The 12,855-nt window shown below is 39.1% G+C and overlaps 1 protein-coding gene and 1 long non-coding RNA gene across 2 annotated transcripts in view; one reads left to right on the top strand and one right to left on the bottom strand.

Annotated features, from left to right (window-relative positions):
• Nucleotides 1–12,855, top strand: part of LOC126341482 (uncharacterized) — a 159,672-nt gene that overhangs the window by 79,871 nt on the left and 66,946 nt on the right. The gene's annotated exons all lie outside the window — the stretch shown is intronic.
• LOC126341434 (uncharacterized) lies at nt 7,229–12,064 on the bottom strand. The gene has a single exon (XM_050001774.1). It carries the CDS (start codon nt 11,948–11,950, stop codon nt 10,769–10,771), a length of 1,182 nt encoding a protein of 393 aa, XP_049857731.1. The 5' UTR covers nt 11,951–12,064; the 3' UTR covers nt 7,229–10,768.

Genomic DNA, 12,855 nt, shown 5'->3' with positions numbered 1-12,855 from the left:
AAAAGGTTACAGGAGAATATGGGCTTGGAACAAGGAATGAAAGAGGAGAAAGACTAAGTTCTGTAACAAGTTTCAGCTAGTAATAGCGAATACCCTGTTCAAGAATCACAAGAGGAGGAGGTATACTTGGAAAAGGCCGGGAGATAAGGGAAGATTTCAATTAGATTACATCATGGTCAGACAGAGATTCCGAAATCAGATACTGGATTGTAAGGCGTACCTAGGAGCAGATATAGACTCAGATAACAATATAGTAGTGATGAAGAGTAGGCTGAAGTTCAAGACATTAGTCAGGAAGAATTAATACGCTAAGAAGTGGGATACGGAAGTTCTAAGGAATGACGAGATACATTTGAAGTTCTTTAACTCTATAGATACAGCAATAAGGAATAGCACAGTAGGCAGAATAGTTGAAGAGGAATGGACGTCTCTAAAAAGGGCCATCACAGAAGTTGGGAAGGAAAACATAGGTACAAAGAAGGTAGCTGCAAAAAAACCATGGGTAACAGAAGAAATACTTCAGTTGATTGATGAAAGGAGGAAGTACAAACATGTTCCGGGAAAATCAGGAATACAGAAATACAAGTCGCTGAGGAATGAAATAAATAGGAAGTGCTGGGAAGCTAAGACGAAATGGCTGCAGGAAAAATGTGAAGACATCGAAAAAGATATGATTGTCAGAAGGACAGACTCCGCATACAGGAAAGTCAAAACAACCTTTAGTGACATTAAAAGAAACGGTGATAACATTAAGAGTGCAACGGGAATTCCACTGTTAAATGCAGAGGAGAGAGAGCAGATAGGTGGAAAGAATACATTGAAAACCTCAATGAGGGTGAATATTTGTCTGATGTGATAGAAGAAGAAACAGGAGTCGATTTAGAAGAGATAGGGGATCCAGTATGAGAATCGGAATTTAAAAGAGCTTTGGAGGACTTACGGTCAAATAAGGCAGAAGGGATAGATAACATTCAATCAGAATTTCTAAAATCATTAGGGGAAGTGGCAACAAAACGACTATTCACGTTGGTGTGTAGAATATATGGGTCTGGCGACATACCATCTGACTTTCGGAAAAGCATCATCCACACAATTCCGAAGACGGCAAGAGCTGACAAGTGCGAGAATTATCGCACAATCAGCTTAACAGCTCATGCATCGAAGCTGCTTACAAGAATAATATACAGAAGAATGGAAAAGAAAATTGAGAATGCGCTAGGTGACGATCAGTTTGGCTTTAGGAAAAGTAAAGGCACGAGAGAGGCAATTCTGACGTTATGGCTAATAATGGAAGCAAGGCTAAAGAAAAATCAAGACACGTTCATAGGATTTGTCGACCTGGAAAAAGCGTTCTACAATATAAAATGGTGCAAGCTGTTCAAGATTCTGATAAAAGTTGGGGTAAGCTATAGGGAGAGACAGGTAATATACAATATGTACAAAAACCAAGAGGGAATAATAAGAGTGGACGATCAAGAACGAAGTGCTCGTATTAAGAAGGGAGTAAGACAAGGCTGCAGCCTTTCACCCCTACTCTTCAATCTGTACATCGAGGAAGCAATGATGGAAACAAAAGAAAGGTTCAGGAGTGGAATTAAAATACAAGGTGAAAGGATATCAGTGATTTGATTCGCTGATGACATTGCTATCCTGAGTGAAAGTAAAGAAGAATTAAATGATCTGCTGAATGGAATGAACAGTCTAATGAGTACACAGTATGGTTTGAGAGTAAATCGGAGAAAGACGAAGGTAATGAGAAGTAGTAGAAATGAGAACAGCAAGAAACTTAACATCAGGATTGATGGTCACGAAGTCAATGAAGTTAAGGAATTCTGCTACCTAGACAGTAAAATAACCAATGACGGACGGAGCAAGGAGGACATCAAAAGCAGACTCGCTATGGCAAAAAAGGCATTTCTGGCCAAGAGAAGTCTACTAATATCAAATACCGGTCTTAATTTGAGGAAGAAATTTCTGAGGATGTATGTCTGAAGTACAGAATTGTATGGTAGTGAAACATGGACTGTGGGAAAAACGGAACAGAAGAGAATCAAAGCATTTGAGATGGGGTGCTATAGACGAATGTTGAAAATTAGGTGGACTGAGAAGGTAAGGAATGAGGTGGTTCTACGCAGAATCGGAGAGGAAAGGAATATGTGGAAAACACTGATAAGGAGAAGGGACAGGATGATAGGACATCTGCTAAAACGTGAGGGAATGATTTCCATGGTACTAGAGGGAGCTGTAGATGGCAAAAACTGTAGAGGAAGACAGAGATTGGAATACGTCAAGCAAATAATTGAGGACGTAGGTTGCAAGTGCTACTCTGAGATGAAGAGGTTAGCACAGGAAAGGAATTTGTGGCGGGCCGCATCAAACCAGTCAGTAGACTGACGGATAAAAAAAAAAATAAATAAATAAATAAATAAAAAGGAAAAGCAAAAGAAAGTAATGAAAATAGTGACAGTGGGAGAGACAGACAGGAGAAAGTGCCAATATGAGAAAAAGGAGATAGTGGGAGAGGGAAACGTATACAAACAGTGGCAGTGAGAGGGAGATGCTGACTATGATAACAACAAAGAGCCTGGATAAAAGGATTCAGAATCGTGTGTTTTATCAGAGCACAAATATGTTCATATGCCAAAGTTTTAGGTGAGAAAGGCAGAATGAGGACTGAAGCAACTGTTTCCCCACTTTTCTATCACAGTCTTTTAAAGAGGATTAATTTTTTGTTTTTGTGCTCCCGCAAGAGCATTTTTCCACTGTAGTAGAAGTCTTAACTGTTTATTTAAAATTATGTTCACAACACCGAACTAATGATCACAGATAACATATATTTACTAACATTGCTTAATCATTCCTCATCGTCTTTAATAAAATCTTCTCAGTTTACAAGCATCAAATAAAACCCTCACGATGTGTCCATCATCATTGTCAGGAGATCCTGATAAGGCACCATCATGTTGTAATCATACACTCCTGGAAATTGAAATAAGAACACCGTGAATTCATTGTCCCAGGAAGGGGAAACTTTATTGACACATTCCTGGGGTCAGATACATCACATGATCACACTGACAGAACCACAGGCACATAGACCCAGGCAACAGAGCATGCACAATGTTGGCACTAGTACAGTGTATAACCACCTTTCGCAGCAATGTAGGCTTCTATTCTCCCATGGAGACGATCTTAGAGATGCTGGATGTAGTCCTGTGGAACGGCTTGCCATGCCATTTCCACCTGATGCCTCATTTGGACCAGCATTCACGCTGGACGTGCAGACCGCGTGAGACGACGCTTCATCCAGTCCCAAACATGCTCAATGGGGGACAGATCCGGAGATCTTGCTGGCCAGGGTAGTTGACTTACACCTTCTAGAGCACCTTGGGTGGCACGGGATACATGCGGACGTGCATTGTCCTGTTGGAACAGCAAGTTCCCTTGCCGGTTTGGGAATGGTAGAACGATGGGTTCGATGACGGTTTGGATGTACCGTGCACTATTCAGTGTCCCCTCGACGATCACCAGAGGTGTACGGCCAGTGTAGGAGATCGCTCCCTACACCATGATGCCAGGTGTTGGCCCTGTGTGCCTCGGTCGTATGCAGTCCTGATTGTGGCGCTCACCTGCACGGCGCCAAACATGCATACGGCCATCATTGGCACCAAGGCAGAAGCGACTCTCATCGCTGAAGACGACACGTCTCCATTCGTCCCTCCATTCACGCCTGTCGCGACACCACTGGAGGCGGGCTGCACGATGTTGGGGCGTGAGCGGAAGACGGCCTAACGGTGTGCGGGACTGTAGCCCAGCTTCATGGAGACGGTTGTGAATGGTCCTCGCCGATACCCCAGGAGCAACAGTGTCCCTAATTTGCTGGGAAGTGGCGGTGCGGTCCCCTACGGCACTGCGTAGGATCCTACGGTCTTGGCGTGCATCCGTGCGTCGCTGCGGTCCGGTCCCAGGTCGACTGGCACGTGCACCTTCTGCTGACCACAGGCGACAACATTGATGTACTGTGGAGACCTCACGCCCCATGTGTTGAGCAAGTCGGCGGTACGTCCACCCGGCCTCCCGCATGCCCACTATACACCCTCGCTCAAAGTCCGTTAACTGCACATACGGTTCACGTCCACGCTGTCGCGGCATGCTACCAGTGTTAAAGACTGCGATGGAGCTCCGTATGCCACGGCAAACTGGCTGACACTGACGGCGGCGGTGCACAAATGCTGCGCAGCTAGTGCCATTCGACAGCCAACACCACGGTACCTGGTGTGTCCGCTGTGCTGTGCGTGTGATCATTGCTTGTACAGCCCTCTCGCAGTGTCCAGAGCAAGTATGGTGGGTCTGACACACCGGTGTCAATGTGTTCTTTTTTCCATTTCCAGGAGTGTGTATTCCCTCTAACTACAGAGGACTCAATCTACAAGAGTGGCAAAGTATGTTAGACCGTCCCTATATAGTTCACTTCAGGAAAGGGTTCTTAATTCAAACAAAACAGCATATCAGCTGGTGTATTAAATTGCACAAAATATAATCTGTCAACCTTCTGAAAAAAAAAACAAGGAGACATCGTAAGAAAAATTGCAGAATAATCACTGGTTTCTATGGACTGTCTGCAGGATGTTGACGTACTCTCGTGGCCAGCAATGTCCACAGATCTGTCTCCGATAGAAGAAATGTGAATAGTAATGAAAGGAATACTTATTATGAAGAATTCTCCTTCCATCTAAAAATGTTTTTGTAATGAGGCAGTGCACATATTTCCAACTGTCTAGAAGGAGCCATTTGTCATCAGTGAGAGGTACTTACATAATCTAAGAAGTTACGACACTGGAGTACTTCTGCCTGCTGACAAAAAGTTGCTTTAGTGAAGGTGCCATTATTGGAGGTATGCATGTTAAGCATTCCACTCTTCTAGCCATCAGTAAGGAATTACCCCTTTTCTAGTCTTCCCAATAACAAAAATCCTTGAAAGTAATATGCATTTAATGTAAATTTCCATGGTGCCCATTAAATCACAGCTAACATTACATTTTAGATTGTTCCTCTAAATCTGTTCACAATGCTAGGCTGCTTTTACAGACAAGACCAGAGATGGTGTTTGTCGATTCCTTTTCCTATCTTCATTTAGTATGAGGTAGCGCTCAGTGCCTAACAACCTGATCACGGTTGTCTTTCTGTCATATACAAATCTGAATGTCTGAAAACTGAAGAAATGGAAAATGACTGCATTATTTTTCCTTCTCTTCCCTTGTTTGCCATTCTATTACTTCTACAATGATTACTTGATTAATACATAATGCTCTGTAAATTCCAGCAATAGGCAGAAAATTCAGAGATGCAGAAAGAGTAAAGCTCTACATTAATAAAAAAAATATGTACCCCACAGAAATTAAATTTGTATACTGAATCACACAATACAGTATCAGTGTACTGCTTATATTACTCTTGCTTAAACCAGCTAAAAAGCTGCCACCTTCTCAGAGAGCGAGCGAGCGAGCGAGCGAGCGAGAGAGAGAGAGAGAGAGAGAGAGAGAGAGAGAGAGAGAGAGAGAATGGTTTCTGAAATATTTGCGTAAACAGTGGCTAATGACTGAGGTATTTAATGTTTGAGAAGGAAAACTTAATTTGTATGGTAATAGTGTAATTCACAGCTCAGTCAAATTTAATTTTTCTATTAGCAATTAAGGAGTGAATACGTTGGGAAGTACACATAACTATTCCATGATCTTTGAAAAGTATCTGTAAGATATGTGGTTATTTGATTTAGACAATGTTGTTACTGTTCGATGCTGCCAAATAAATACTTTACTTGATATTAGGTGCTCTGCTCCAGAAGACGATACCATCAGAGAACAGAGTTAAATATACAAAATAAGTGAACACTTAATGTCAACGCAATACTAGAAGGTCCTAAAGGCAAAACTTAGTACACTGAGCTTTTTGATTAGTCCATTTATGTGGTGAATCCTTTTTAACTTGTTATGCCACTGGATCCCAACAAATTTTACATGATGTGTTCCATTTAGTGTATGACTACTAGTGTCTGCTGGTGCTAGCAGGTTATTTCTGCTTGTCAGAAATTGAATAACAGTTATCTTTTTGAGATAAAGACTGTTGCTGTAACCACTCATAGAACTGTTTAACTACCATCTGAGTTGCTAAGGTTGAGTTTTCATTCCTCATTTGTAAACCTGTCACCTACAAGCAATGCAGTTTATGAACCACACTTTCAAGGCATTGTAGATTAAGAAGAACAAGTGTGAGCCCTATATTCTTCTTGTATGACCACACATATTATGCTCATCCATTCTGTTAGTTTCATGCAACTGATACAGTCTGACCTGTGATTTCTGCAATCATGAACGAGGGATGTTATTAGTGCCATAAACTTTAATTTGTCAAGTAGAAAGTTGTGATCAACAAACAAAGGCTTTGGCATTCAAGCAGGATAATTTTTGTTGTTTAGCCCTGCTAAGAACTTCACTTGTGTAGTACTGTATTCGTTTCTCTCCAGAAAAACTGATATGCATCTAAACAAGTTCTGCTAAGTTCAATGAGTCAATATTTTATCAAACACTTCTGAAGACTGGAAGAAGTAAAGCAAGTCCATAATTAGAAAAGGTTTGCTGATCTCCAGTTTTACATATGGATGTTAGTAAAGCATGTTTACATCTCTGAGGAAATATTACCACAGTAAAACATTTCTATTGTCAACTCAAAGTGTGTTCAAGTGTTTTGGCCATCAGAAAACAGAACTACATTAATACTAACCAGAGCACATTGGGTAAGAGACAATTATATGATTGCTGCTTGCTAGTACAAGCAATATTACATGCTGCAGGAGACACAAATACATTTATTACGATTTTGTCACGAGTAAATGTTTTGTAAAAGAATAATTTACTGCAAGACATTATGGGAATAAGAGAACTGCATTTTAGTCAACCACCATTAAAAATAAAATGAATTTAGTAATATTTCTATTACATTTAATGGTCTATGGAAAATGATGTCAGATTTCAGCTAGAGGATATTTAGTAATTAAAAAAGATAACACACTTTTACACCTCTCACTGAAAATAGCACAATAAACATATATGTCTTTGTAAAGCAACACCTGTAGATACCTTTACGACCACTTTAGTTGGTTTACCTGGCTTACAAGCATGTGTGTTATTCTTGTTTTGAAATGAATAATTTTGAAATGAAAAACAAAACATAAAAAAATAATTATATTTTAATAAAACCAACAATTTGTTTGCATTCAGTATAAAGAGTTCCAATACAAGCACAGTACACTGTCACTTTTATAAACTGCACCACAATTACTGCACAGAAATATGTCCAATCATTGCTACCAACAGTACACATGACTTAATATTACGGACACACTGAATAACAAAAGACATAAACAAGAGACTCTTGTTGTTATACTGGAACACAGAATATTAAACATACTGCAGCATGAAAGTGCCCCATTTTAGAAACAACCAACTCTTTGAGACATTCAGGGTAAATGTAGGCTACACACCAAAACCTGTAGGCTTAGAGGAAAACAATTAGTAACAAACCACTCCCTAAAAGTGTCATTTTTCTGCAGATAACTTTTCTTTCCAAACAGCACATCCTTCACTGTTGGAAATTCTAATAATTTTCCGTATACCTTGTGAATTCATATGTAATAACACTTATAACCAGAATCAATACCTTCCGCATTTACTTCTCTTCATTCACATTTTGAACAATTTTTAATGATTCTGTAGACTGTTACAGGAACTACCAGTTCTGAAAGCTTGAGATTCCACAATTTGTTTGTTCTCTGTTTGTGTTTCTGACTGTTACAAACTCCACAGGTGATATGAAGATGCAGTCCCTACCCACACAGACCCAGTAAAACATGGTTGTGCGAATTTATATAGCCCTAATTTGATGCCTGGTGTGATGAGGACTTATCTATGTTTATTGTTTCAGAGCCTACCACCTACTCATTCTGCAAATCCAATGAATGTATCAATGTCTCCTCAGAGAAAATATATAGCATTTAAGGTATTTACGCCCTCAATGATATTAGTACTAGGCTATATGTTTTACAACCATAAGGGCAAATAGCTTCTTTCACATTTTGGCATGATGGCATAAAAATACACAAACATTCATTTGGCTAAATATGACTATATAGTGTGGATTCATATGCATCTTGAAGATTTGACTAACTAAATTCTTCATTGCAATGCATTTACACACTTTATCCTCATTTGATTGAGGATAGAAAAGTACACTTCATAATGTTAAAATCATTTAATATTTAGTCAAGTTCATAAATAACAATGGTGGAAACCTGAGTCAACAAATGAGTACTGCATCAAAGGTGATGTAAGTAAAAATTTAAATTATTCACATAATACTGACATCTGAAATGGATCAGACATAATAAGAATTGACTACTTAATAAGACACAACAGGAGTCATTATCTTCACTCAAAAACTCAGAATAAATAAGCATCACTATTCAGAAATTTCACATCCCATGCCCCAAATTTTTGTAGGCTACCATTACAGTACTATACAGAACTGAAATCTGCATACAATATTAAATAGTATAAGCCTGTTTGTAAGATGTGCTTGGCAATGTGTGTAATTGTATGCTTCCTTGAAAACTCAAATTCTTAATGATTCTTAAATGTACAATGCCAACTAGTGACAAATATTTTCTCTTCTAAACAAAGCTTGTTCCAAAAGGAACAAGATAATCATAAACTTAATCAAAGACAAAGCACAGTCATAAAATTTTTCTTAATGATGGCAAAATCTATTACACGCAATGGCAAGTGGTATTCCACTATCATGAATAAACACTGCTTGTTTTTAAATAAGAAATTACATAAACAGTTTTCAGTAGTAAAGTTACATCTTTAAAATCTCAGCAGAACTGATAACAGCACATCGGTAAGAGTTAAAACATCTCTACTCTGTTTAACTGGATTACATTGTAATTTCTTACTGTAACTCAATCCCCAATTTCATGAGAGAACAATGTAAGGCTTTTGTCAAAGGCTTGATAATTAAATAAACTAATCTACATTCACAAAAGTGAACCGGTTCATTCAATAAGTAAAAATTTGTGATGAAGGCAAAAATGCCTGAAATATTTCAGGTAACTGCAGATGAAAAAGTTGTGGCAAGAAGAATATGCAACATTCATAGTAGTTTGTTGCAAATGTTATTTGTTATAGACTAACATTAGACTTACTTCTTTAAACTGTTTTAATGGTTGGTAACTGAAGATACATAGAGTCTCACTGACATTTTTGGTAGCACAGTTAAAGGTCCTCCATACCTCAACATCTCATTACTTTGTGTTACAGATACTGTATATTAACATACAGGTTAACAGTCAGCACTTTCAGCATTCACTTTCCTGTTTCTTCACTTTCTTACTCCTGTTTACAGTCATGACAGAAATGCCAGGAATGTCATGTCCCAGTTTTTAATTATTCAGTTTTTATTTGCTTATTTAGAAAATTCAGAGTCTATACGTGCATGTAAGGTGTAATTGTAATTTATTCTTTTGTCTTGCTCCCTTCAATCTCTACTCCTTGGCCTCATTCATGCATTCCTGTATTTTACACATACCTGCTCCTGTTTCTATTTAGAGATTTCTGCCTCATTGCCATTTCTGTCCTGGTAGTTGGAATGTGTTGTTAACTTGTAAGTACTGGAATACAACTCCAACTTCTATTCTCTTCAGAACTTTCAGACAGGTTAATGATTCAGTGGCATCTGGTATCATGTTAATGATTTCTAACAATTTCATTTAAGCATCATGCAACTACAGGATGATACCACCTTATTTCAAAGCATAAGCATTTTAATGATAATTTAGCTATAAATTAAGCTGCGCATATTTATGTCTAGTTCTGTACATGAAATAATGCAATATTTTTGCAAATTCTATAATCCTGTTGCCAAAAAGAAAATGGCTATGTATGACGCCATAACTTTGAGTATTACTCAATGAGTACAAACTCGAAATCACTTATAACAAAACTGCAGTTAATCTAACAGAATACAAAGGCATTGCTAAAGTGAAAGAATAACGACAAAAATCTCTATTACTGTATCCCGGAAATGAAAAATATCAGTCATTGCATTCTAGCATTAAAAAACTATATAGTGACTGAAGCTGTAATCTTACCTTGTGTTTCCTTTTAAGTTTTCTGTCAGTATCAGAAGGTTTTCGTGAACTAAAAGTGGACTAAATTCATACCACTGCAAAATTTTCAACACTATGATAACTTAACAACATTCACAGTCTAGGGAAGATTGCAGAGAACACGAAACACAATATGTTCTCTGAATCCTTAAAAAAACGTCTGGCTGGAAGTTACTGAGACATACTACAAGGTCGTCATTTTGTTTGTCATGCTGAGAGATAGGTATTAATTACCTCACTTGTGTGGCTAGATTATAAATAACAAGTCTAGGCTGAGACATAGAAGTTACTGTACTTTGTGTAACAGTTTTGGAACCTCATTGTGACAAGCAATAATTTGCACTAACTAGTTCATATTGTTAAACCCTAGCACACACTTAGTCCTTTAATCTTCCAACATAGTAACACAAAGCGATAAATCTCCAGATTCAATGTAATGTTGATAAATAAAATTTGTAGCCAGTTGGGCTAGTAACTTATTCAGAAAGCAGATGCCATTGAACATATGTACTATTACTTTTAATTGAAGGCTATGACACACTAGCATCACAAAAGTTCCCTCGACTCCATAAGAATCCGTTGAAATTGTTTTCTAAACCTCGACACAGAATGGCAGTCCAACTTTGCATCCGGATTGGATGCCAAATGCCCTAAATCTGGAGGCTGTCCCCTCTCAGCTAAAACCACAGGCAACATGAGACATGCATTTAAAAAACCAAAGAATGCATTTCTTTCCATTTCTGCATGCAGCTGCTCCAATGAAAAATGGGACTCCCGTCCTATTCGTTTGCAGGCACGAGTGAAAGCATCGTGGTACCGTTTCAGTACTGTATCCCTAAGATCATGGCGTACCTCCTCCTTCACACTAGTGTTAAAAAGAATCTGTAGATCAAGAGCGGGCGATCCGTACCGCAACATTTGGAAATCGAGTAAGCGGACGTTGACCGGCTGGCCAGTCGCTGCGTCTCGACGGAACATTATATTGTTGGTCCAGAAGTCACCGTGGTTCAACACTAGCACGGGTGACTCTTTCGATTCCAGAAGCTCCACAACACGTGCATGCGCACTTCTTGCTGTTTCCCTTAATCGAAGACCCAATTCACGAAACCCAGGCCAGGTCTCGACAGCCGCTGCAAGCGCTGTAACGCCGTTAGCAACGTACCGAGACGCGTGTTCGAAATCCTTGCCGCAGTACAGTGTGTCCGGGTACAGCTCCTCCAAATCAGGTAAATCCATGGATAACGCATGAAATCGCGCAAGTGCTTCGACTGCCAGAACTGTTTCGTCAAGGTTCAGTCCCTGCAGCCTATCTGGCATTTTGAACCCGACAGCGTTGAGGTCTTCGAGAAGTAAGAGACTGTCACGTTCGCTGTAAAAACACTCAGGAGCCAGTGGTTCCAGCTTGAGGGAATGAGCATCTTCAACACTATACATAGCAGGCAGCGTTTCACTGTAGAATAGTGTCTCTTTCTCAAATAGGCGCGAATCGGCTATAAACTTCAAGTTGTATTCCGCGGTCGGTAAACACTTGACGATCACAGAGCGCACTTGGTGGTCTGAAGTTTCAATAATCACACGATAGATTTCGCTGATGTAGTTGTTGCCTGGCGACAGAGCTGTTGTGACGTCAAATTTATCAATGGTTAAGCCAGACGAATTCGCTGTGCGCAAAACATCCAACATAAAATTTTCGTCCATCCACGACCGTTTTACACCGTTTGGTTCCATCTCGTAACTTCTTCTAGAGAGATATAGGTGCAGTTTATAGGACGGAACTTAAACACACTTGTAACACCGCACAACCAAGACTTACGTGTCCGTAGACGGCAATAGTATTCGGACAAATGAACTCGCAGGGGCAGAGATGTCTTATATATAGCTGTGCAGTTCGCAGTACAAGTTGCGTAATGCTTGCCAGAAGTGCATCTTCCTCAGTTGTAGTAAAAATTTCATTGATGTTATCTCACTATTGACTGCACTGTATTTACATGTGTAGATGTCGTGCTGTCTTTCGCAAAACGTCGCTTGTTTTACGCAGTGCTGCCACAAACACAATACTTAGATTTCTGTGAAACACAGTAGTTAGAATGAATTGAAAAGAAATCTTACAAACGTCAACAATATGCTGCCAAAATAAGAAAAATGCCTTGTCTTAAATTCTTTATGCGAAAATAACACCAAAGTTTTATGACTATTAACTGTTTTACGTAATTTTGTACGCAACATGCATTTTTTTAAAGTGATGCTCCTGTTGTGCACGGTAATGCTCATGACATGTAAGCAAAAGCTGCCCTGTTACGTATTCTATGCAACACAAAGCTAATAATTTGTTGGCCTCCCGTACTTATCTACGCTGGTATACATTCGGCTGATCAAACAAAAACATTTGTAATTTATACTTTCGTCAGATTTACGTTAGAACGAAGGATATAGTTACTAATTTATCAGTTATAGAAAAAAGCACCACACGCAACTACAATTTCACAGCGCTTTGGGATGTAGTTCACTTTGGCAAATAGTAGGCTACATGACCTTATTTCGTATAGGTCTTGTCACTAATGATATCGAACTGTCTCAATGTATAGCAATCTACAGAAGTACATAAATTAAGGCAACACAATCCATGTGACAGT

Source organism: Schistocerca gregaria, chromosome 1 (assembly GCF_023897955.1).
Source record: "Schistocerca gregaria isolate iqSchGreg1 chromosome 1, iqSchGreg1.2, whole genome shotgun sequence".
Taxonomy (NCBI): domain Eukaryota; kingdom Metazoa; phylum Arthropoda; class Insecta; order Orthoptera; family Acrididae; genus Schistocerca; species Schistocerca gregaria.
This window is presented reverse-complemented; position numbering and strand designations above follow the sequence as displayed.